The 27,167-nt window shown below is 43.9% G+C and overlaps 2 protein-coding genes across 4 annotated transcripts in view; one reads left to right on the top strand and one right to left on the bottom strand.

The window, feature by feature from the left end:
* LOC126404882 (septin-9-like) overlaps window positions 1–27,167 on the top strand; it is a 115,616-nt gene that overhangs the window by 23,500 nt on the left and 64,949 nt on the right. The window contains exon 1 of one of the 3 annotated variants that reach the window (XM_050068262.1): window positions 3,272–3,373. The exons of 1 other annotated variant lie outside the window; for it this stretch is intronic. In XM_050068262.1, the coding sequence (XP_049924219.1) occupies window positions 3,352–3,373 (22 nt within the window). In that variant the 5' untranslated portion in view covers window positions 3,272–3,351. Of the gene's footprint in view, window positions 1–3,271; window positions 3,374–16,692; window positions 17,004–27,167 lie in introns of those variants that run through there. One more of the 3 variants, XM_050068260.1, reaches the window with a different exon arrangement.
* Window positions 1–27,167, bottom strand: part of LOC126404884 (uncharacterized) — a 107,305-nt gene that overhangs the window by 49,121 nt on the left and 31,017 nt on the right. The window lies entirely within an intron of this gene.

Genomic DNA, 27,167 nt, shown 5'->3' with positions numbered 1-27,167 from the left:
CCATGATTAACATTTATTTATTTATTTATTTATCAGGGACAATGCATATTAATGAACAGTGAACTGTAAATATACCGGAATTAGCCAAAAGGCTAGTTTTCATCCGCAGTCCCTGGCCAGATCTGAGTTGGCAGCCTAAGTAATAAAAAAAGTTAGAACAAGTTTAAAACAATATCATTGCATGCAGATTAAGATACAAGATAAAAATATAGTAACAGGTAAACATAGCAACAAAAACATAAAAGCAGAGCAAGCCAAGACTCTACAAATAACAATTACAAAGCAGCCTAATTCACAAGAAACAAACATAGACTGCGACAAACAACAGCAAGACAGACATAAGCAAAAGAATATGGCAGGCAGGCAGTTGTTAAAGAGCAGACAGAGGCAGCAGTTGAGTATTAATGTATACAGGTTTGATTATTGATGAGCCATGATTTCAACTGTTTTGTGAACAAATGGTATGAACTGTGTTCTCTGATGTGTACTGGTACTGTATTCTCTCCACATCTCCTCGTCCATGGTGTTAACGGGGTGAAATGACGTCTGAAAACCTCTGACCTGATGACTTCAGGCCTGCCTCCACCCATTATAACGTCTTCAAGGTGTAGTGCAGGGAAATATGATCCGCCGTGAACACTGTGTATTTTATTTTGAAAATTAACAGGATGTTTTATTTTGTTTCTGTGCACGACTTCCTGCCCCGCACGTTGTGCTCCGGCGTCCGGCAAAAATAGAAGTCCTGCGTATCTGTTGCGGAGGGCTCTGGAGCGCCGCAGCTGTGACGGAGCCAGAACGCAGCACAGCCGCAGCCGGTGGAAGCACACACATTGACTAGAATTGAAACGTATCGGCTCCGCTGCCGTTCTGGAGCGCAGACGCAACCAACACGCATCAGGTGGAATTTGGGGGTTAGTCTTTCCATTGTTCCAACAATCACCAAATCTGGTTTGGAGAAAATAAAACCTAAATTCACTGAATTAAACCTCTTCATAAATGGACGCGATCAAGTGAGCAAGTGAACGTCGAATGTTTCAGTGTTTCCCAATACAGATGCTCTAACCTGCTCCAAAGATCAGTGAACAGACTATGCGATGTGTCACTTCTTTGAATAACTGCTCACCCTGGCTCTATTTTGGTGAAGCTTCACACTCCTCCAAAATATTTTCAGACCAACAGCAAACTCGCTCAGGGCATGATAGGCTTCCTGAATGTTATTATCGCTTCATCATGCTTGATCTGCCATAGTTCACTCGCTCGCTGTATGTTATGAAGACATGATAGTTGTGAAAATATGCCAGCTCTAACACGCTGTGTTTCCTCACTGTCTGCCTCTTCCTCTTAGCTGTCCATTGAGGTGGCAGCGTGCACTCATTCTTTGGAGGCGGACCATTAAAAAACAAAATAAAATGACAAAAATCCCACAAATAATCACCCACAGTGTAGTCTATAGTCGATATATTCGTCCAATCGCGTAACCCCATTGACAAGCCTTTGGGGAAGCTCTACTTCTTCATCCAATCATGTTGGACTGAGGGCAGACTGGATATGATAGCGACCTACTGTCGCCTCTCAAGGTACAAATGGTATTACATGACAGGATGGGCCCAGGCTAGCTGGTTAGCATGCTCATTTCAGTTAATGCAAATTCAGTCAGTCATTGTGAATTCTGCGTGACCTTGCAGTTCTGTCCAGTGACGGCAACTTCACCGCTAATTTGACTATTTAAAATGGATAAAATCTTACTGAACTGTAGCGATGTGTGCACTGTATTGCTTCACTCAGTCCCTGTCTCTTAGTCTCTCTCTGCTTATCATGAGACAATACTGCTGTGGGAGCTTGAGCTTGGCGTCTGGGACAGAGTCACACAGACACAGTGACAGGGCTAACTGTTAGCATCACATGGCTAAAGTTACCCAATGGTCATTTAAGAGATTTAACAACAGAGTCAAGGAGGTTTTGGTATTGGTTTGAGATTGTTGGGACTGTTAAACAGCTGGGTGTCAAAGGTTAGCCGCTGCTGATGTGTTAGCTTGTGCTAATTGTTTAGAGAGAGCAGGGGGAAAGCGGGTTATGAGGACGGTCCTTTAGTACTGCGTTGAACGACAGCAACAGCCCCCCGTCACATATAGATTCTAAATTTGTGGGAAACACTGAATATTCTTAATAATAGGCGGCAAAACCAATTCAGCATTGCAGCTATTTTCCTGCACACCTATAAACATCTCCACTATCCTACAAACAACTTGTGAAATCCTGGAGACTGAGTATCTCTGCAACACAATTGAAGATTGCAAAGACAACATGACAAACACATGATACACACAGGTCAACATGCAATACACAAGGGCACTGGAGCGATGTGTGTTGCACAAGACGTCAGACGTCAGACTGACATGTCCGAGTGTGTTTGATCTCTCTATCAGAGCTCAGACGCTTGCCATGTGACCTCTGCCCCCCGGCACAGTGTGAGGGACGTGCCAAAGGTCAGAGGTCATCTGAGTTTCCTGAACGCAGAGACAGGTCTACACACCAAGCAGCATTTCAGAGCGAGCGGCTGGGGTTTCACTAATCTTCTCAACACACACACGCACACACACACACTCTGTCTTTCTCTGTCTCAAGTATTCACTCTTGCTGTCATTTTTCCTCACACTGCCTCTCCTGTATTAACCCCTCTTAACACTTTGGGAAGTGTGTTTTAATGGAGCCCCCCCCCTCGCTTCCCTCCTGTATTGTTTTTGCATGTCAGTATTATTTCAACAGGCTATCATCCTTCCACACGCTCACAAAGGCAGAGCTCTATCATCAGGGGGAAGTCTAGATGCAGTTCAGAGAATGTCTGTCACTCCAGCTCGACCAGATTTTTCTGCTGGTATCGAATGAATCAAGGCCACATGTGCCCACGCCACACACACAAGGAAAATTATAAGTAAGCTGACGAATGAGTTTGCAAGTCCGGCGGGTTATTTTAGTCTGTAAGGAGCCTGTCCGTGTCACATGGCGGGGGCTAATGGTTTCTATTTTTGAGATACAATGCTGCTTCAGTCTTTTGGTCTCATCAGAGGAAAAGGAGAGAGAAAGAGGGAGAGAATGCAACATATGATAAGCACATGGGGATGTCGTAATTCTGAATTCATTAGCAAGACACACTGAAGGAATCAAACTGGGGAGAGGGAGGGAGAACAGAGAGCCCGAAAGGAAAGAGAGAGTAAGAAGAGGAGGAAGAGGAACAGAGGGAGGGAGGGAGGGAGAGAGAGAGAAAGGGAAGTCCAAAAAAAGACAGAGAGAGAAAGAGAGTGGAGTCAAAGAGCAGACACTACATGTGGCTGTGGAGGGAGTGATCTGGTTATGGAGGGGGACAAATTCTCAGGTAAGACAAACTCTCCGGAAACTCTCAGCCCAGATGCTTCTGTCCTGAATGGAAAGTGTAGCTTAAGGATCTTCAATCAGCGCCTTTTTTTTTTTTTTTTTTTTGCTGTGATCGGGTGTCTATTCTGTAAGAGACTGCCTCTATTTTCCCCTCTATGGTATTTTCCACTCTCTCATTCTGTCCTGTTTGCTGACTGCATGTTTTCTTTGGGGTTTGGAGCTGGAGCTGTGCAGCAGTTTGTGTAGCAGCAGCAGCAGCTTTGCGGACCTGTTTTGGTTTATCTGTCTTTATCTGCTCTGTGCCTGTTGTGTTTGCAAGCTTTTTTTCTGTCTCTGTTTGTGCCCAACACGTCCACCCTCCCCTGTCCCATTGTTTCCACTTAAATGTTTTTGTCTCAACAGGTTGTCGCTCAGTCGCCACCTCTTTTCCATTCACGTCTGCCTTACACATTTTCATTTTCACAAGACATTCATTCCAGGAAAAAAAACTCTGATCCTGGACTCAAGTGACACAGAGACTGTGCTTATTTCTTAGACATTTCTCTGTCTGTTTTTTCTCCATCTGCATTCTCCCATTCTTCTTTGGTGTGAAAACAGGAAAGAGCTCTGTTTGAACAGTACTACTCTTGTCCCTTGTGGCTCTGATCCCGAGTCGGCCATCAGTCAGTCCCTCCTTTAGCCAACAGGAGAGAGAAAGCTTTGCTTCAGTCCACTAGTAAATGACTCTGCAAATAAAAAATACTTTTTCCAAACTGTCCTCCAGTTGGATGCTGTAAACAAATACATATTGAATTGATAAGAGTAGGCTGCGTGTGTATGTGTGTTGTACATCATGCTAAAGTCATTAGCAAGGCAAAGCTGTCTGCTTCTTAATGGTATTTTTATGAGCATTAGCGTGTTGTTAAAAAGCTCGTTGGCATGAAGAAAAGGTGGCAACGGTGTGTGTGTGTGTGGTTGTGTGTGTTTGTGACCTAGCATAGCTTGTAGCACCTTCACGGTATGTGAAATCTGGATGTAGGTGAGATCATTGACAAGTGTGTGATGGAGGTATCACCCTCCCTCCTCTCACTCTCTCGTTGTGGCCCCTTGTCTCCAGGTGCTTCCTCCAGGGAGCTGTAATGGCTTCAGCAGGACATACTTTGTGTATGTTTCTGTTGTGAGCGAATGTTCACTGGAGTATTTCTGCATTCATACTTTCCAGTGTGTTTGTATGTATGTGTTTGGCTGTGTGCTTGTGGGTCAGTGTGATGGTGTGTGTGTGAATGCACTCAAACAGGAGGTATCAGTGGGACCCAGCCATTGTTTTGTACAAGTAAGTCCCAAGTCTTTGCACTCCCAAATCAAGACAGGCAAGTCCCAAGTCCTTAACTTTGAGTTTCAAGTCCTAAAGAAGTCGTAATGCGCTCTTCACCAAATATAATGCCATTTTAACAACCGAGTAATAATATATTAAATTTACAAACGCACTTTTTAAATTTTGTATTAATTCATTAAAACCATAATCTGAATAAGACAATGGACATAACCACCAACATCACCCATTTGTTTATGGACTGCTGTTTTAAAGCCTTGAATTTGGCATTTCAGCCGTCGCCATCTTGGTTTTTTGGAGCCAGAAGTGACCATATTTGAGCGAGAGGGTGGAGCTGTGGAGGACTGAGGGGTGGATCCGACCCATCGACTGTGGGGACGCCTCACAGACAGCCTGTCACTCAAGCAGCCACACCCTTAAATATATTTAACTTTAAGCCTTACTTAAATGTAAACGAGTGAGTTATGTAAAGTCCACACAGTTCAATATGTTCAGCGTCATACTTGTGTTTGGCCATGACGTCGAGCTAGTTTGCTGTCTCTGTTAGGTAGCTGTTCGGTATTCACTCACTCTACAGCAGCAAACGACATTTCATAATAAAAGCTCTGTGTTGGAAGTTCACTGTACTTAAGGATAAAGTGTGTCTTTTACAAAGTTGATACATTCGCAAGTCACTGGAGTCTGGCGGCTGTGGCTCAGAGGTAGAGCGGGTCATCCACCAATCGGAAGATCAGCGATTCGATCCCCGGCTTTTCCAGTCTGCATGTCAAAGTATCCTTGAGCAAGATACTTAACCCCAAAATGCTCCTGATGAGGCTTCCATCGGTGTGTGAGTGTTTAAAAACTGAGTAGCAGGTGGCACCCTGCATGGTAGCCTCGGTCACTAGTGAATGAATGGGTGAATGTGACTCGTAGTGTAAAAAGCTTTGAGTGATCGGATGACTAGAAAGGCGCTATGCAAGTGCAGGTCAATTTACCATTCAGAATGGACCCGTGACCCAATTTCGGATCGCGACCCACCAGTTGGGAACCACTGATGTAAAGTTTACCCCCTGAACAGTTGTCATGAATGGTAAAATTAGCTATATAGACCAAAAAATGTTTTTGTTCCAATGCTGTAAACATATTTATTTCTGCTGTAAAGTCGAGCATTTTAACATGGGGGTCTGTGGGGATTCACTCTGTTTTGGCTCCAGCCTCAAGTGGCCATTTGATGAACTGCAGTTTTCAGCAATTCTGCATTGGCATTATGTTTTACCCTCGGAGGTTGCTGCTTAGCCATTAAGCTAATGTTAGCTATTAGCCTCGACTTACTGTTCTTTGTGCAACTTCACACGTCAAACAAAGTTGGACATCTCTGCTTGTGATTTTCGACCCACAGTTTTGCATACAGCAATTCATTTTTTGTTGACCGCCACATGGTTTTTGTACAGGAACAAAAGTATCTTTAGTATCATTATTTTCATTTCTCCCATTGATAACCTCCCACGTAATGCAACATCACGGTGCATGTATTTTCTGTAGTTGACGATCTTCATGTATGCCAGCAAGCTGAAATTATATTTGAGAGTTTGAATCTGATGTGTTTAAAAATGCTGGGCAAGTGGGGCAAGAAAAACATTTTTATGGGTCCTTGAAAAGTCATGAAACAGTTTTGAAATATTGTCCATGACAGTGTGTGGGAACCCTGTCAGTAACATGGCGTTAGTTCTCCATGGTTCTGTCATCAGACTTGATTGGCTGCTGTCGGACAGGTTTAAACGAAGTGGATCTGGGGAATTGCGTCTCTACTTGCTGGGAATAAATAGCATTTGTTAATTCAGGAAATGAAGGGGAAAAAATGACAGGTGGCACACTTTTTAAATAAGATCATTTTTGGCTTGGAGGAAATGAAGTCAAGAGTCATTTAAAGTCCAAGCTGAGTTGCAAGTCTTTTTTTCATTTTGTCAAATCGAGTCTAAAGTCATCAAATTTCTGACTTGAATCTGACTTAAGTCCAAATCATGTGACCCGAGTCATCACCTCTGGCTGTGTGCTCTATGTGTGAGTGTGTGTGAATACAGCTTGTGGCAAAGTACTTCATCAGTGACTTGTGGTGTTACTATGTTATCTGGACACGTCTCATGAGCACCTCTCATCTCCCTCAGCCAAATCAATTCAGCTCACTTCTCGCTAATGTTCCTCCTACTCTGGTGTTGATGCTGATGTGCAAGGCTCCCTTTGTTTCCTGTGTTTTCTTCCCACATGAATCAACAGTGATGACGCTCTCAACGGAAACTGTCCATCAGCCACACAGAGGCTGAGAATGGAGTGTAAAGGGGCTGACGTGTCCCATTTATTCCAGTCACAGCGAGGTCATCTGATGATGGTTGAGGAAGGTCTGTGGGACGCAGCCACAGTCAGCTCGGACTCATGACTTACAAGGATACTCTGCCCACCAGACCAGTTTCATGAAAAGACCATCTTTCCAGCAGTAAAAAAAAAAGCAGCTTCAGCTTTTCATTACTGCTGAAGGTGTCAGTCATGAATCTGTGCTGAAAAATCTGTTTGATATGTAGTATACTCGTCCTCCACCAGGTGGAGGTGCTGAGTTGAGTAATCCAAAAATACTTTGTGTGTCTCCCTCTCTCAGGTGTGAACACACACACAAGACAACAGGTGTTGTTTTGGTGTTTCCTGTGTTATTTCATTTGTCACAGCTTGCTTATTTTAAATATATCGCTCTTTATTGGTTTATAGAGACGTTTAATTAAAGGAAATTGTGGTCATGTTGCATCACCGATTGGCTTTGTTGGGTGAGTTGCCATGGCAATGTGCCGAGCAGAACAATATGTGAGCGCTGCGGAAACAGCGAGGATGGTGAGCACAATGCTGGCGTGTTGACGTACTAAACAGTGTTATTACCCGGTGGAGAGATGGAGCGGCCTACTGAGAGTCATCTGTGATGGAGGACAGCTGCTCTCTCTATTTACCAAGCCATCCCATGCGTGAGGCAACACACACACACACACACACACACACACGCATGCAGGCAGAAGCATGTGTGCACACAGTCAAGACACATACACAGCCACACTGCAAAGAAAACCACTGAGCAAAATTAAGAGGGTATGCCAGCGTGTGCATGTGTGTATGTGTGTGTGCGTGCAGAGGAGCCATGTTTCCAACAGGTGCTGTATTTGATTAAAGTTAGCAGAGCCTGGCTGGGTGCTGCTGTGTAACATTTGGTTAAGGGCAGCTGCTGTCACTACAGCTGTGCATATACTTTAGGCCAAGCTACTTCACCATGTGGGCTCTGGGGCCACGCGAGGGGGTTTCATATGTGTGTGTCGGTTATATTGTGAAACTGTCTGACCCGCTGCCCCATATCTTTACGACATTTACGATTCACCAAATAATGCAGTCTCTTCAGAAGGCGAGCTACACAGTGACAATCAGGGGGTCAGATTTTTCTCCGGGGTGTAAAGAAAACCCTGTACAGCGCGTGCTTCAGTGAACTGAAGTCTTACAATCCTTACAGTATCTTGCTTGTAAATGTCTGCAGGCAGTAGATGATGATAAATCAAATCCACTACACCAGCCCATGGGGCACGTACCAATAACAACTTCTGTATTCAGGGTTCACCAATAAATCCAGCTAGTCTTACCCACACACTCACAGCAACAGCAGACCGTCTTTTCTGCTCAAACACAGACCTACACAAAGAGGTAGACAGATGTGGTACTGCCACACAGCATCTAGGCCTGTGCTTGACTAACATTAAAATAAATCAAAATTCTACATTGCAGATCCCGTACTGGTCCCTAATAAGATAGGACTCAGTTTATAGGCTCAAAAGCCCAAGCTAGAGTGACTCCTATCCCTTTACTCAGAGGTGAGAAACATGTGGCTCCTATGGAAACAAAGATCCTGGAGAATATGGATTTATTTTTTCTATTTAAGTCCATTGTTTTTCTATTTTCAAGATAAGAAAACAGTGGACAAAGTTAGGCGAGACAAATACGACAAAGTTAAAGCGATTGTTTTCGGATTTTTTTTTAACAAACACTTTTTAAACCATAGACTGAATACGATAATTGATGTAGCTACCGACATCACCCATTGGTTTGTGGACTGCCACTTTAAAGCCTCAAATTTGGCATTTTGGCCGTCGCCATCTTGGTTTTTCGGAACCAGAAGTGACCATATTTGGGCAAGAGTGTGGAGCTGTGGAGGCAGGGTGGATCTGACCCATCGACTGTGGGGACGCCTCACAGACAGACTGTCACTCAAGCAGCCACTCCCTTAAATATGCATCACTGTAAGCCTTACTTAAATGTGAACAGGTGAGTTATGTAAAGCATAAGGGGTTTAAAGGGGGTTGTATGGGGTACTTATCCATAGTCGGTGTATTACATATGGTAGATATCAGTCGGTACGCCCCCAGTTTGGAGAAGCAGGCTGGAGTCCGACATGAAAGCTAAGCAATGTACTGCTGTGGATGGGGGTCAGCAGCAAAACATATTTTAGCCACTTAAATATGTCAATATCAGTTAAAGTGCTATACTGAGAGTATTTTCACCACTTTCCCTTTCCCTCAGACAGCCCGTTAACAGCTTCAGTTCCCCATCTATGCTCTTGTCAAAGCCACCAGACTCCATTGATAAAACAGTAATTTTAGCTAGCTGATCCGGGAAGCTGCTGGTCTACCACTACTTCAATCAGTTAATTACCTCTGCCAAGGAGATTATGTTTTCGCCAGCGTTGGTCTGTTGTCTGTTTGTCTGCATTATAACTCGGAAAAGGATTTTGATGAAATTTTCAGGAAGGGTTGATAATGGGGCAAGGAACAGATGATAATTTTGGTGGTGATCGGTTGAAGCGAAGTGGATAAAATAGTAAAATGGCGGGAAATCCGAGCTGCTTGGCGTAGGTCTGCGCTCTCCGAGTGCTCTAGTTAGTTAATGTTATTCACCTTCTATGGTAAATCCGTACCAGCCCTTTTACATGTCAAAATCAAGCAATGAAACAAGTAAAGTAACTATTAAAGGCAGTGGTAGACCAGCAGCTTCTGCATTCAGCAGTGTTAAATCACTGTTTTTCTCAGTGGAGTCTGGCTTTGAAGTGAGCAATGTAATGTCTTCATTTTCCAGTTAGAAATCACTGTTTGACATGAAGGTAAAGCAGTGAAAATATTCTAAATATAGCGTACGTTTAAACTGATATTGATTCTTTTAGGTGAGACTTTTTTATTTCTTTTTTTGGTGGCTTAGATACGTTTTGTTGCTGACCTCTCCACAGCAGTACATTGCTTAGCTTGCGTACTGCACACTAGCCTGCTTCCTCAAACTAAGGGCATGCTAACTGACATCTGCTGTATGTAATACTGTCTATGGACAAGTACCGATACAGCTCCACCTGAACTATCCCTTTAAGAAAAAATCTGAACTATCCCTTTAAGAAATGGTATGGTCTCCTTTAGGGGTGTCTGAAATCACTTTACAAGGTTCTTCCTGGTATGACCATGGGAAATAGATTGTAATATTTACAATTAAAGATAAAAGGGATAAGTTTTTTTGGGGGGGTCCAAGTCTTAATTAAAGGGGTCAGACCCCTACAATCCCACCTTAATTTGAACCACAAGACTCTTACATTGTGTGAGTAACTGTATCCGTGCAATGATCAGCTTCAGCTGTGCAGATCTTTTGTTTGCAACGTTTTTGAACATACGGGACAGTCGGTGATCCTCACCCCGCTCCCTTGCCTCTCATTCCCACGTTTAGCTGAGAGCACAGTACTGTACTGTACTCTACTGTACTGGACTGGACTGAAAGCCAGGCACTCTTCTGGTTATGTTTACACTACCAGTGCTGCTGATTCCATTAGTCATGGTAACGCAGCTCTCTTTCTGTTTCTTTCTTTCTTTCCTTCTCAAATCTTCCTGCTTCCTAGTTTCCATTAAAGCCGTGAAGGTTCAGTGTCACTTCACATCTCTCTCCATATCTTCCTCTCTGTGCCTGGGGAGAGAACTGGCACACCTTTCTCCTTCTTGTCTAGTCCATCTCCTCTCCCTCTCTCCCCTCTGAAGTCCCGAGCCAGGTGAAGCTGCTTATTATGGGGGTTGCCATGTAAACAGAGCTGCGGTAACTAGCCAGTCACATCCAAAATATACACACATGTACAAATGAACACACGCCATCGATGCAAGCAATGCACGCTCTCACCAGTACAGATTTTACCTCTTTCCAGATGGCTGACTTATACGGGCCTGACTCATGGGTGAGTCGGCCATATCGAGGCTAACAAAGCTTTTGTTGTGTTAGGATGAACTCAGCAGGAAACTGGGGTTTCCTCTGTAGCTGATACTGGTAATGTTTGAAATAACAGTGACTGTCCAAACCCGACATGACCTGAAATGAAACACTGATTATTCACACTAGAAAAATGGCAGGTGCTGGTCATACTTGCACTTCCTGTAACAGATGTCAACATTGTTTATTTTCTTCACAATAATATCAGGACTTTAAAACAATTCAGTCTTTAAAATCGCTCCCTCACAGCACTTGTCCTTTACTGGAGCCTATCCCAGCTGGGTAAAGGCAGGGTACACCCTGGACAGATCACCATATTATCTCCGGGCTGACACATAGAGACAGACAACCATTCACACTCACATTCACACCTACGGACAATTTAGAGTCACCAATTAACCTGCATGTCTTTGGACTGTGGGAGGAAGCCGGAGTACCTGGAGAAAACCCACGCTGACATGGGGAGAACATCCAACCTCCAGACTCTAGCCTTGGCCGGAGGCTTTATGTTTTCGGGTTGTCTGTCCATCCATCCCATTCTAGCAAACGTGATAATTAAAAAACTCCTTGAGGAAATTTCTTTAACTTTGGCACAATCTTGGATTCAAGAGTGAACTAATTAGATTTTGGTGGTCAAAGGTCAAAGGTCAAGGTCATTGTGAACTCAGAATTAATGCGTTTGCCAATAATCCAATAAATTCATCCACAAATTTTGACAAAATTTCAAGCAAATGTCTACTAGAATAAAATGTGAAGGTGTGATGACATTTTATATCCACAAGGTCAAAGGTCAACTTCACTGTGACATCATAATGTGCTGCAAAACCACCTTTCTGGCCAACACCATAAATTGAAATTGGTACTTCAAAATAAAAGCTCTGTGCTGTAAATTTACTATACTTAAAAATAAAGTGTTTTTTACAAACTTGACACATTTGTGAGTCACTTGTAGTCCATTCAGAATGAACCTGCAACCCACTTTTGTGACCCACCAGTTGGGAACCACTGGCCTAGGTCTACACTGCTGCCGGACTGAAGATGTGTGTGAAGCATCCATCTTTTAGAACATGTAGCTTTGAGCTTTTAGTCAACTGTCATGGCTACACGAGCCTGGACAGACGTGGATGTAAACTGTAACTGTAACTTGGCTGGTTCCTGCAGGCATACAACTGCGACGAGGTACTTCTAGTTTTAATGTGATAGATTAGTAGCGACACAATTGTTGACTGAGTTCTTCCACAATGTTTCTCATTTTCAATGAAGTCATGAATAAAAAAGTTCAGGCGTATCCCACTGCCCTAGAGATCAGCAGGACGTCCGTCCACTGGCACAGGCCAGACCTTAGGGGAGGGTGCAGACTGGCACCGAGGCATGTGGACCTGTTGGTGTCTTTGTGTGTGTGTGTTTGTGCATGCGCAGATTGACCTTCACAACCTGCTGTTGCCTTGGCATTGCCCTAGCAACTGCCACGCCGGCCCGGCATCTGTTTATAGAAGTTGTCCTCTTCTCCTCCCACCCTGCTCCTCTCGTTTTTCAGCTCTCAGGAGGGCAGAGGGACCCTCTTCAGTGTGGTGGTGGTCTGGATATCTGTAAGCAGTGGGCGGCTGTCCCTGTCTTTCTTCATCTGTGTGTGTAACATAACACCAGCAGCTGCCTATTCAATACATTACAATGCTCTAATGTACAGGAAGCCTGAGGCCCCGAGAGATTCATTACTTGAGGACACTTTTTTGTAACAAAGATTAAACACTGTTATCAAAACTAATCTAGAACCAGATTCTTGGCACAATGATGTGTTTACTGCATTACTTATATATCTTACAGTTCATCATCGGTGATGACAAAGATGATTTTTTTTTATTTCGCATCCGGACGCAGCAATTAAGTTTCCTGGAAAGAAGAGTCAGTGATGGAATTCACACCATAAGAAGCAAACTGACATATGGTATCAACATGACCTTGCATAACCTTTCACAATCATGCAAACATTTAGGTTATCACATACCGTATCCAAGGCGTATGTTCTGCTAGTGGCAGATTAAAACTTGTTTCAGAGCATTGCATTGCATACTGCATCACTGTTACTGCTACGATGTGAATGAAGGGCAAAAAAAAGAAATTGTAGTCTTCACCCGGTGTGACAGTTGTTACAGCAGATTAGATTAGCGCTGTCTGGGCTTGCTGGGGCTTGCAGCGATATGCAGTGGAAGGAAGTGTGCTTTTCTGTGTGTGTGTGTGTGTGTGTGTGTGTCAGTGAGAGGGTTGGGTGCTGGGTGCATGCATGTTTGTATATTTGCATGCAGCAACTGCACACCAGTGTCTTGCCTGTGTGTGCACATACGTTGTAGCGTGTGTCTGAATATAAGTGTGTGCCAGGGAGTGGAGGAATCTGACACAAATGTGTTGGGCAGGACCCACTGACTGCGTGCGGGTCGAGGGTGTGTCTGGAGCAGGATTCTCCTCGTGTCTCCATCTTTATCTGTTTCCAGATCGCATTACTGTATGCGGGTGACACTGCTACCACTAACACTGTTGCCCATAGCAACAGGTTTTATTTATAGGAGCAACGCTGACCTCTGCTGGAGAAGATGACACAGTGTTCGATATTGTAGGTTTATATGCCCTGACACTATGGAAAGGTTTCCACTTGTCCTGCCTTTAAAAAAGAATCCAGCCAGTGCTCCAGTTTTCATGTTATTTAGTGACAATTAAAGTGTTTTCTCACATATTGTGGTTTACATACTTTGCATGGTTCAGTTGCGGGGAAATGTGGTGTAAGATTAAGCTCAGATTGCAGCTTTTGGTACAGTAAATCCTCCTATTTGTTTTGAAAGTCTGCATGTTAGTGTGTGTTTGTGCACTCAGCCACATCTGTGTTTATGATCGGTAAACATGCCTAAATCAACAGAAAACGCAAACTTTGATTCCAATGTAAGCAACTAATTGGCGGTGAGCTTGCCAGACATGCGAGATTTCGGTCCCAGAAACGTTATGATAAATCGCACATGGCACGTCTTCTGTCGCTTTACGGCCTGAATAATTTGTTGCAGCTCAAATCCAAATTTCCATATCTCTTCTACCATCTCTCCAAATACATGTTTCTTTTTCTGTGTCTTCTCATTTTTGCCTGAGTTGTTATTGTCCCTCAGAGATGCTCTTATTTTTTTGCAGTTTGAACAGAGAATTTTGGTTACAAGAGTCTCCCAACATACACACACTACTACTACTAGTGTCAGTTTTAACTGTCTGGTCACAACTAAATGGTTAAAGGGATACTTTGCCAACTTTCAACCAGCTTTGTATCATAAAGAGTGGGCAGTATGTGTAAATGAGTATGTTAAACTTCCTTCCATCTTACCAGTGCCCAGATGTCGATGCTCACTGTCCAGTGAAAACGCAAAATTTGGTGGATTTTTGCTGCATCTTGGGCTGTTGTTCGAAGTATAGATTGGACTTCCTCATAGATACAAAGAGTTTAGAGGGGGGTCACGACAAAACTCAGATCAAACGTTAAAACTAGGCTGTGTTGATCAAATATAAACCAAGAGCCTGTGACTGCGTTGCTTATTTCTCGGGAGATCGTTACTTACCAGCTGGCTGCCATATTGTTTTCAAACAAGCTGAAACCAACCCGCAAGTGGCAGCGTTTATTGGTCTGATGCAGCACAGTGCATTCTGGTAGGAATCAATAAAGGGCATGATGGACGTGACATGTAACACAACAGCATCAGCAGCACTTGCTAAACAATAACAATGCCATTGTTACCTTCCTCTCAGTGACAGCTTACCGGCTCTGAACCATAGTTGGGAACATGCTAGTTTATCAACATCAATTTTAGCTTGACTCATTATTAGTTGGTAACTGGCCTTTAGTAGTTCAGACCACACTGTAGAAGGAGGGATAGCGAGGCGTTCGGGTGCCACTCACCAGCAATGGCTGTATTGCAGTCTTCACAACCAAACAACAAACATGGCCTTCTCATGAGGCTTAACAGTCGCCCTGAGCTTATCTAGACGCTTAATTCCGCTAACTATTATCACTCTTTGGTGCTTGCCGTCTTCACCATGCTTCCCTCCATACACACACAGCAGAACATGTTGAATCTTAACAGGTTACCCACAAGGCTCCCGCCCTTAAAGGGGAAAAGGGTGAGCTGGCAACACCATCAACACGTCAAAAAGAATCATTCACTGTCTCTGTTGTATGGCAGCTGATCTCGTCCTCTGCTTCTTCTTTGAATTAGCCACTAACTGCTAACAGCTACTTTTTAAATCTCCTGTGGTGGCTCATGTCATTACAACATCACATTTGTGCCACCCATGATCCTGTCTTGTAGGTCCCGTATGTACAGACACCAAGGGGGGGACTAAGGGGGCTACAGACTTTGTGGTGGTTTTGCGTCTCTCTGTAGCCATTATGCATCTTTTTGTGTTGCTTTGTGGTCATTTTGTGTTTCTTCCTGGTCGATATGTGTTAATTTGACTTTTGACATTTGCAAGCGAAGGCCAGGGCCCCCCCCCGCCCCCCCGATGCCTTGGGCCCCTGAGCCTGTGTCTGGTAGGTCCGTTCAGTAATCCAATGCTGGTAGTTTTATGTCTAATACCTCTCGATAAAAAGCTATTGCCCACTTTTCTCTGTTTTGTCTTGTCATGTAGCACCAATTTCCAAAGTATTTGGAGCTTTCTACTGCATCTTCTACCATCTACCATCTTTCCAGCAGTAAAATACATATTTAATTTTGGCAAAGAGGCCTGCAGCTGTTTCTTCACCATTGTCCTGTGGCTGGTAACGGCTGAATATGCTTCATTTGCCTCAGGGTAACTTCCTACTGTCTGCTGGGTTACTTTGCTTTTCACAGAGGGTGAGAATAGAAGTGACTTTACTCCAACAGTCACTGTAAGACAGCTGATATTACGTGTTGGCCAGAATTGTTACAAAAGCAAGAAGTGCTTGTGCATCATCGTCTTTACCCAGACAACCCCGAAGCCAAGTTCATCTTGCACCAACAGAAATACACATACACAGATACAAACATCCCCCAACTTTCACATCCTTCTTCCTTATTTTTCCCAACCACATACACACACTGACCAACGCCCCTGTCCTCCCTCCACCCTCCGGCCCCCACGCACAGAGGCTCATTCACATGGTCATTAAGTCATTAGGCTACTTATTTATTGATGTTTGCCTCCAGAGCCACTGAGCACGTCAGACAACAAACCGCCTGCGTGAGCCCGTCCTGACCATATTAGTCCATACTATGATTCTGTCTTTACACTGGATTTATTTATGTATCTACTGACACTTTTCACTCCACCTCCTGTGAGATATGTTTAAATGGGGACTTTTTTCTGTGTGACTTTAAGGGACTGTGCTCATCCATGTGCTTATAGGATGTTCCACAGAGTGAGGCTTTAAAAAAAATCTCAGTAATAGCTATCTGTGTGTTTCATCAGTTGCCTGGAGCGTCATGTGATTGAGCCCCAAGGAAGTGTGTTTGAACGTAGCATGCGTATAATTCGACCAAGCCAGTTAAAAATGAGAGCTTTCACAGAGAGGAACCAGTCGGAGAGGACGGCTGCAGAAGGGGAGGGAGGTATGGAGGGAAGGAGAAAAAGGGGGGGGAGGGAAGACGAGCTTGAGGGAGGGAGAGAGGGTGGGTGGGTAGGGGGTTGTCATCGCTGGCTCATTCCAGGCTCTGGAAGTTGAGAAGGAGGAGAAGAGAAAAATAAGTTGCTGCTTTAGGAAAGAGAGGAGAGATAGGGAGAGGGTTTGGATCAGTGAGCTGCTCAACTCTTTTTTTTTTTTTTTCCCTTCCTCCCCTCCTCGCTCTTGCACGGGCTCCTAATTTGGGATTTGTTTAAAAGCGGGACTGCGCCTCAGGAAGACTTTTCCTTGCTGGGGAAAGGGAACCCTGCTCCCTCTCTCTCGCGCGTTACACACACCCGCACATACACACTTGCTCCCCAAAAATGTCTGACTCCACTGTCAACGCTCACTTGGAGGGGATCATATCAGACTTTGAAGGTTAGTTTCTGTCTCTCTCTTGAGCTCCGCTGCTTCACTGCTTTTCTTCTTGTTGTCACTCCTCTGTGGAGCGAGGCACTCTTTAACCCCGCCATGAGGACACTATAGATGGTTTCCACATGTTTGATTGGAACCGAGCAGATCTGGGAAAAGAAAACAAGAGTGTGACGGGCTTGTTGACGTCTGTGGTGAGCCGCGGTGTTTTGAAAGGAAAACTGTGCTAAAAGTGTTGCTTTTTACTGCTGTTTAACTTTTGTCGAGATGCATGAGTGTGTGTTATCATGTATGTCTGAGTCAGAGACGTGTCAGAGAGAAACCGTGAAAGTGTGCAACTGATTTTGCCTTTTTTGGAGCAACCTTCATGACAGGGAGGCTGCACTGTATGCTGCGCTCTCAGGAGACAGCAACTGACCATACGGCTGTGAGGGGAACACCTGGCACACCTCCCCCCTCTTCTCCTCTGCCTTTTCATCTCCCTGCCCCTGGCCCATAGATTCCCCCTGTCATCCCTCTCCTCCCACTCTTCCTCCTCCTCCACCTTTTCGTCCAACGGCTGCGCTTCCCCTTTTCCTCTCTCAGCAGCTCGTCCATCCTCAGCCCCTCTCCCCCCTGGCCTGGCTGCTGGTGGATGAGTGGAGGGTGGGTTGAGGGGGGCTGACAGGCCGACACCTCTCCCCCCAACCTGCCTGTCTATCTGACTATCTGTCTCCTGTCTCACACAAACACATAGCCATTAGGAACGCATCCACACTTGTCCGGAGCTGCTCCTCTGTCAACACCAGTTTGCTTGTGGTATGTATTGTGAGTCTCTGTCCCTGCCTGTAGGTCTTTAAAGCGCCGGCTTACACAGTGCAACAGAGCAGAAAGATAAGTGGCATTCAAAGAAAGAGAGGCATCATGGGTGAAAAAGCGCGCCTTAACCATGTGGCTCCAAGTCATGCTTTTAGACATCCCTCGCTCATGTGTAACACTAACATAATGGGTCACTGTTGTGATTGTCAATGGTGTGTGTTGCCCTTGGTCGGGCTGAGTGTGTGGTAATACCTTTGTGTCACCACCATGCACCGTGATGTATGGCTGTGTGTGGCTCAGTGAGGACAGCATGGCACAGATGCAGCAGTGTGCGAGTCGTATGAGCCAACAAGTCGACAACAGTCAGGGATGGTTGGAAGTTCTTGGTAGTTTGGTCATGGGCTTTTTTTAGTCAAACACATTCTAAAAGAATATTTAATTAAGGATAGTTCACCCTCAAATCAAAAATACATATTGTTCATCTTACCTGTAGTGCTATTTATCAATCCAGATCATTTTGCAGTGAGTTGCAAAGTATTGGAGATATCGGCTGTAGAGATGTCTGCCCTCTCTCCAATATAATGGAACTAGATGGCACTCAGCTTGTGAGGCTCAAAGCACCAAAAACTATTTTTAAAAAAACTCAACAGCAATGTCTCTTTCCAGAAATCATGACTCAGCGACTCAGAATCCACAGACCTTGTTGTGAGCAGTTTCATGTTGGAACTATTTACCTTCTATGGAGCTACACCCGCCAACCATATCACTGTGGAGAAGGAAGTGTGCTTCTACTGCTAGCTCACCTAGCACCACAGAGCTAGCTTAGCCGAAGAGGACGCCATTAATGTATACATCTCGCGCTGTCAGGAGCACAAGCCCCTCGTCCATGAGTAGATGCACACTTCTTTCTGCACAGTGACACAGTTGGTGGGTTTGGTTCAGTAGAAGGAAAAAAGGTCCTTCATCAAACTGCTCACAACAAGGTCTGTGGATTATCTTGAGTAACTGGGTCATGATTTCTGGAAAGAGACATTGCTGTTGTGTTTTTCAAATGCATTTTTAGCACTACAAGCAGAGTGCCATCTAGTTCCATTATATTTAAAAGAAGGCAGACATCTCTATGGCCGATATCGTCAACACTTGGCAACTCGCGAGAGGAAAAATATGTTGTTTTTTTATTTTGGGGTGAAGTGTCCCTTTAAACTACATTTGAAAAGGCAAGAATCACAGGGCTGTCTACTCAAATATGCTCTGAATCTCTTCCATCCTATAAGACAACAAGACTGTTAAACGCATCATTATAAAGAAAAGCTAAACACCACCTTCACTCATATTAAAATAGTTACTATCATGATGCCACACTCACCTTCACCATGTCCATTTCATAAAATGTAAATGCCACTCAGTGACATCCTCCCAAAATGCTATGCTATTTCATGACAGCTAATCTTAAAGCAAGACTATATAACATTGGAAAGAATAAATATAACAATGTTCCTCTAAGGAATGACAAGTTGAATTCAGAAGCAATAAAACCCACCCTTTCTTCATACAGTACACTGAGGAGTTTTAGTTGCTACAGCCTTACTTGGTCTGGTATGATGAGGAGCTTATGGTGGCTATTGTTGGCAAACTTTTGACTGGTATTGTTGCATTGTGGATATTACTGACTCGGTTTACTGACTTAATGACTCTTCTCTACCGCTGTTACACTATGTTTTAGCATGTGTGGCCATAGCTGCTGCAGTTTTGCAAAAAAAGAGATAGTCTGGGTAATATTTAAGTCAGGTAACAGCGGTAGGATCCACCACCCATGTGAAGGAGCAAGATTTGCAAAAAGATCATGCCTATGAAGTGTCGTATACGACTGAAAGCCTAATAACTTTGGAAAATGTTATATGGTTGCATTTTGTGTTGCTCCCTTGCATGCACATAGATTCACATCATGTGCTTGTTAATTGTTAGAGCTCTTCAAAGCACCACAGGAACCATCGACTTTACTTTATTCATAGAACGTGATACTAATTTGTGCATTTCACTTCTGCTCTAAGCTCTAGAGTCAATTTATGACTGAAAGTAGGAGGAGTAGGTTTTTTCATCTAACAGTGTGTCTGTCGGTGTGATTCACTCTGTCATGCCCTCAGCTGATGACGCCAGTGAGAGGCTGGGGGAGACAGAGGACAGGATTTTCTTGCCCCTGAGGCTGATGACCTCAGCTGTGACTGCAACCTCACAAACTGACACAGATCATTGACCGGGCCTCTGGGCCTTCCGCTCAGCAGAATGAAAACATACAGACACACACACACAGACAGGGACACACACACAAACACACACATTTTCATGCAGTGTCATTTTTTATCGTCCCTTGAAAGAGGTCTGTTGTCTTGCAAACAGTCTCTCGTGTTTCTCTCTTTTAGAATAAAAATTGTCCAGCCAGTGTTGCTGGTAAATGCAGTCAAATGACATAATAAGTTCCTCCAGGCCATTCTCACTCCCATCTCCTCAAATACCGCTGCTTTGTCAGTCAGCCTTAGCGGCAGACACTGACACACAGATCCTTAGCTGTGTCTGTTTCTGACCACTATAGTATACTGTATAAAGTCTGCATACTGTGGGTGGGAGGGGAGCTGGATGGGTCAAACACACCCTGGACTTTCACTTGGAGCTTGCGGTTCGTTTCCAGCGTGAAACCAAAAGTCAATTGTGTTGTTTAAATAACAGCATAGTGTGCTAGTATGTGTAGCATGCTACGCTAGTGACGTGTGACATGTTGTGTGTCAGGTGACGTTACATTTGCAACAACCATACTTGTTGTTTTAAGTCAAACCATGATGTGTGTTTCAGACCTAACCAATGACTTTTGTTGCCTGAGCCTAAGTGCTGTAATTTGCTTTAAAGAAGACTGTATGAATTTATTGAGCAGAAATTGTACATTTCCTGCAAAGAAACCATACCTAGCGAGTCGTATTTTGACGTGTAGGTCCACTGAGAAAATGGCAGTATTTGACGAGTAGGGTTAAGAGCGTGTTGATTCCTCAGTGCGTGTTATATTGACTGAGAAAGCTGTGTTGTCCTGCTGGCAAAGCCATGCCGGCAGTGCATGTACCAGGATGCTTTGTGTGCAAGCTTCTTACGCCTGAATCCAAATCCACTGCATTTTTTTGGCTGTATTTTCCAGCACAAAATAAATTAGGCTGTATGTCTGAGTCAACCAAAACACTGTAAAAAAAACACTGTGTAATGCATCCTCGTCCTCATCTTCTGCACTCATATTTGGGGATTTTTGTTTTTGAAAACATAGCTAGTATTCAATAAACTGAAAAGAACATGGAAGTTGTGTTTTTGAGCGGCATCTAGAGCACTCCCCTGGCTGCTGGTGCTGGATGCAGGAATCGCAACAGGTTTTGCGGCACACGCTGACGAATATATTGCTTCAGTCAGCTACACTTCACACTGATTGGACATCCACATGAAACAAAAATCCCGTGAACCAGATATCTGGCTTACATTGATTCGTATTTCAAACACTGGAATCCAAACACTGCCACTGCTACTAGTCTCTTTTCTTTCTCTTGGTGTCTTTCCTTCTCCTTCTCTCTGTTTCTCTCAGCTGCATGGTGAGGGCATTCACTGGTCCAGTGAGAGGAAATTCCACAGGAGTAGAATTCTGTGGTGGGTGAAAATGTCGGGGTAGGCAGTGGAGGAGTGTATCTGAGCACAGCCTCTCTTTACAGATCTGCATGGCACTCACCAGCCTATCACAGTGTAACACATGTTTTGACAGTCAATAATAGGACAAAGTTAAAACTGTAATACGGAGCTGAGGTGGTAATGGGTAAAGAAAATAGAAAGTATTTAAGATTGCAGTTAGAATCCATGCTCCCAGAGCTGCTGTTGGTTTTGTGTATCTGTTGTTGTGTATTGATTTGTCAGAGGCTCCTTTTAATTATCATTTATGAGAAGGCCACATGAAACATTTAAAGACTTACCATTCCAGTTTACAGCCAGGTCGCTGCCACACTAATCGCTCTTTAAAGGTTTACTATGCAGGATTGTCGGTTACTGTTTGTAAACACGCTCACCAGCGAAACTCAAAGCCAATCCCATATTCACTCTTGTATGGCATTTGGCCTCACTATATTTGCGTCTCTTGGATGCCTGCTGCTCACGGCCTGGCAATTGATCCCTACATTTTTATGCACGCTCATAAACATCCCGGACACAAAAAATAAAAGTGATGACTGAGAGAGATTACTTCTGCATGAGTCTACACATTGTCTACACAAATCCTGCATAGTATATCTTTAATAGTATTTAACAATTTAATTTAAAGAGCTTTTCTAAATTTGGGGACCCACTTTGTTTTGTAGGACAAAAATCCTTTATGTTGACGGTGAGAAATTTGACATGGGATCATCAATGCCTTTCAAAATGAAAACTGTTATTATAAGCCAACTGCCACTTAGCTGTGGTTTTGGATTTTTTCAGGAACTCTGGTAGTTGGTGCTCTGTAACCCAGAACACACTGAAACTGAGCTATTAAGGAGCATTAGTATAAATATAGAGGGGTTAATGCGCTGCTGATCTCAGCCATTAAAGTTTGAGGTCAGTCTTGTGACAAAACGCCACGAGGAGCCTCACAGACAGAGCCTGTGTGTCAGAGGGAGGAAGTGTCTTCTGACAGAAGCTGATGATAGCCGTCCTCAGGGGTCTCCATCCTTATCAGCATTATCAGGGCGCTCAATACTCACCAGTTAGGACAGGTTTCCTGCTAATGACGCCAACAGCTTCGGAGCTGCTGGGAAGCACCAAGGGTCACTCTGAGGTGGCGCGAACACAGCAGGTCTTTGTTAGGCTTTAAAGTGACTCCTTGTTGTTTTTCTCCCCGCTGGACACGTGGAGTGAAATCTGCACTGATGCCAACCCCAGGCAAGACCCCAGAGTTATCAACAGGCTCCATGCTACGGCTAAAAACAAATAGTATGTGATGAAAGATTTTCTTTTGTACATTGAGTAGAAAGTGTTTTTTTTCTGCAGGGAATGAAAAGTATGTTTGACAAGTGTAATAGACACCTCCAGGAAAGAGAGTTGGGCTTTATGACTATATTTAAGGGCCAAATGCTCTTATTCCAACATGCAGAGCCTTTTTAGGCTACAGTAGTAATCTGCAGAACCTTTTTCAGAGAGCGTGCAGTTGTGAGTGTTTAACATGCCAAACTTTCTGTTTTGTAAATTTTAACTTAGATCCTAGATCTGGTTGGTTTGGTCGACACCCATGGTTACCAGGGTGTCACCCATTGGTTTGTGGACTACCACTTTGAAGCCCCGAGTTTGGCATTTCGCTTGATGCCATCTTAGGTTTTTTGGAGCCAGAAGTGACCCTGCCCATTCTCATTCCCATGGCTTCAAATGCCATCACTGTGTCATTTTTTTTATAGGACGTGTACTGTTGGACTTCTTTTTGCAACCAGTGGAGTTGCCCCCTGCTGGTCATTGGTTGCAATGCAGGTTTAAAGCAATTGTTGTTGTTTAACATTGTTTTGGAGTGGCTGTAGTGTCCTCCAGTCCAGATGTAAAAGTATCCTTGTGCAAGATACCGAACCCCAAATTAGTTCCCGATGGTTGCTCCATCACTGTGTGAGTGCACGTGGGTGCTTACTGAGTAGCAGGTGGCACCTTGTATGGTAGCCTCGGCCACCTGTGTGTGAATGTGTATGTGAATGGCTGAATGTGACGTAGTGTAAAAGCGCTTTTAGTGGTCAGAAGACTAGAAAGGTGCTATTTCCAATGCAGCCCATTTACCATTTTCCCATTGCTCACAAAAATTCATGTCATAAACCTTCTATGCTAAACTTAACAACAAATTAGTAACAAATTATTGGTGCTTCTGTGACTGTTTCACAATAAAAGCCATCCCTTGTTTTGCCAGGTAAATGCTTTTAATGTGAAGCAGCAGTAGAGGAAATGTTGCGTTGCTAACCTAATAGAGCTCCGATACAGCTGTGGGCGACTGTGATGCTTGTGATGAAATAAAAATGAAATTAGAAACAGTTATGCTGTGTTACATGTATGCTTCGTTTCCTGGAAATCCCTCATGTGTAATTTAAACCTAACTGAATGGTGGAGTCTGCCTTTAACAATCTAAACTCTACCATAGAGAGTAGTCATTAAAATGGCTGTTGCTAAAAATGACTATAGAAATAGCATCAAAGCAATATACCAGAATATTAAGTATTTGTTGTTGGATGGCTGCTTGTCAGAGTTAGCAGTTTGACAGTGTTCCTTGTGATACTATAGTGATCCTCAGAGTTTTCCTCAACTGCTGAAGACAAAAGGCAGTACCACGTCTTGTTGACCCATCCAGCTCATCTACTGTCATGCTCAGAGAGGCATAGAGAATGTCCATGTGGTGCTCATCCAGTACATGCTACAGTGGAGAACAGAGTAGCATCATCATGTGATTCTCTGGCAGTTTCTATCACGTTTCAGTGCACGCTGGTTGAAAAACATCACACTTGGCTGCAACGTCTTCCTTATTTGGAAGTTCAGTCCGCTAGCAAGTTTACAGTATATCGCTGAGAATGGAGTCCAAGATTAATGGGGTTTCAATTCCAGGTTAAATGGGAGGTAAAGAGAGGGAGAGAAAGGACTAGTGTTGACATTTGGTTCACATTGGTGCTCATTAGTATTATCTTAGCTCGGATGGAGGGGCTGTGATCACTGCTATCGCCTCAGAGCAGCAGCAGCAGCTTGGAGACATCAAATGGTTTTTCCTTGATATCACACACACTTGTACAGCTATGACCCTGAAGAAGAAAAGGCAAGTAACAAAGAGAGAGATATTAACGCGTGACCTCCCCATCTACCTTCATTCACACACAGATCTCAGGATGCAGGGCGGTATGACGTTAACAGAAGCAGAGAGTTTGGCTCCAGCCAGGGCCGAACAGGCTGTGTTTGCTTTACTCTACAGCTGTGTTTAAACACACACACACATACAGAGAGAGCGATGGAAACATAACTGACAGGGCCTCTGTCTCCACTGTGTCTGTGAGGACCTCACTGTGTTGGGCTCTTCTGTCACCACAGAGCAGGCACACACCACGCCGTTAGCACAATCCCAGGCAAAGAGGTCATTATATCAAAATCACAGTCAGATACGGTTTTAAGTGGCCTGCGGCACTTTGAATATGCTTTTGCATATTTTATGGGGGCTTTCACTGCTCAAGCTATTGCCCTTAAAAGCTGAGCATCACACATCCACAGACACTGCAAGTGATGTTTACTAAAGGCCGGACTGAGGAATAGCTACAGCAAATTAGCTGCTCTATTTGTGGTTCATTTCCTGTCCTTACTGGCAAGAAAAACGTATCCATGTCTGAAGATATTTCAAGCTTTTAGTACTGCAGCCAAATGAATTTAACATATAATTCACCGTCAGAGCTGTGACAACCTCGTCTTCCTGGGGAAAACTTCAAGGCCAGTTCTCTCAAAGGAAATTACATTATTTAATGTGAGCAACACAAAGAGCTTATTGTCAGAGACAGATGAAACTATCTGTGATGGTGGAGACGATACTACGCACTTCAGTGAGCTTAAATCTAAGTCACAATGTTTTTTGTCTCTTTCTATTTCCCCCTCATCATGCTCGGTGGTAGTGAAGAAGTGCCAAAATTGCCACATGCAGTTAACACACAGGAATTTAGGACAACAAACATTTGAGGACACATTACACCAGAGCCTAGCATACAAGGAGCAAAAGCAGAATAACTGCCATATGTACAGCACTGAGTATTCGGTAGGCTGTTAAAGTGAATGTGTGTGCAGGCACCATCGGATACAGGACGGCTACAGATATAGAAGGAGCCCCGTTTCCTCCAAGTGGTTCAGTTCAGTTCAGTTAGGTACGCTTTTTTCCATTTCCACGTTTCCAAGTTGTGGATGGTACCAATGGAACCGTTCTGTACCGTCCCCACTTTTTGGTCCCTCTTCTGTTGGGGTACCTAGCACACAGATCTGATACTAAAAGGTGGAGCTGTGAACACTGCAGTCCATTGATTGGTCAATAGCAGACAGTCACTCTACTCAGGTTTTGAGGCTCATGTAACCACTGTTCATACTGTGGAGAGTTTTATTAGTAGACTGTAACTATAAAATGAAAACATGTTTTGCTGCCTCTCACAGCAGCTGTAGACAGAATAAAAAATAACTTATTTCACTGGGCCGACTGCCGGCGACTTTTAAGGTGGAAGTTTTACTGTGACAACTTTGACCATTACTTAAGTTTTTATATGTCATACACTTTTAGTAATGAGTGGACCTTCAAGCGTCTATATATATTAATTTCGACCAGGTTATTTGAACTGCATATATTCTAATTCTCACTCGGAGAAAAAGAAGGCGTCATGGAGCATAGTTCCTGTGGGCTCCGGCAGCACTAAACCCCTGAGCTTGCCTGAGAAGGACCAAATGCACAAACCTGCAATTTTTAAATATCCCATGGAGAGAGTCTCTCACTGCAGCCTGATCTATTTTGTTCTGAAAATGTCTGTGTGCAATCAGCTGAAGACTCAATTGACAGACCCAGACAATGTCACCTAGAGACGGTGGGTGAGCATGTGTGCAAGGATTAAATGGCAGGGTGAGAAAGAAAACTTACAGCCTGAGCATGAAAACTATTGTCTTTCTGGCTGAAACTTTTGCTAGAGCATCATTAGTAAGCTTTCTTGATTAAATGTTTAAAGCGCTTGCCATATGTTCAGCTCAACTAATCAGCACTGGAGAACGCTCAGTTGTGTAGCAGTGAAAAGTCAGCAGCAAGTGAAGCAAACAAGGACTGACCCAGTATTTTCTACATTTATAATCAAAGTTCTACAAAGGAAAAATGCAGGTCTCAGACACCCAGTTAAACCAGTGTCTGCTTCAATGCAGACCCTCTGAAATCAGACACAAAAACCTGCTGAAACATATCAAGGATGTGAAAACAGTGAGTTCCAGGAAGAGGGTCTTCTCCCATGCTGGTGCTTGGCCTGTCAGCCTTGAAGTGGGCCAGATGCCTGCACAGGCTTGGGTGTTTATCTGGGACAGAGGCTGTGTTGCTCCAGGGCTTAGCTGCTCTTGTCTGTGGGCCGAGCTGAGGTGAGCCCGGTGTCACCCTCATGTCTGACATGGAGCTTAAGAGAAGAAGCATTTATCGAACAGCAAAGTAAAACATAAGGCTGTTGATGGAATAGTGGCATATTAAGTTGATATGGAGGGAGAGTGTGGGAATGGTTTTGATAAGACGTTTGGTGTTGGCCTATATTTTTAGACACTTAATATGAAAAAGGTGTATGTTCTACCCCTTTAAAGGAGCAGTGTGTAAGATTG

The sequence above is a fragment of the Epinephelus moara genome, chromosome 18 (genome assembly GCF_006386435.1).
Source record: "Epinephelus moara isolate mb chromosome 18, YSFRI_EMoa_1.0, whole genome shotgun sequence".
Lineage (NCBI taxonomy): Eukaryota > Metazoa > Chordata > Actinopteri > Perciformes > Serranidae > Epinephelus > Epinephelus moara.
Note: the sequence above shows the minus strand (reverse complement) of the source record. Positions and strands in the feature narration are given on the sequence as shown.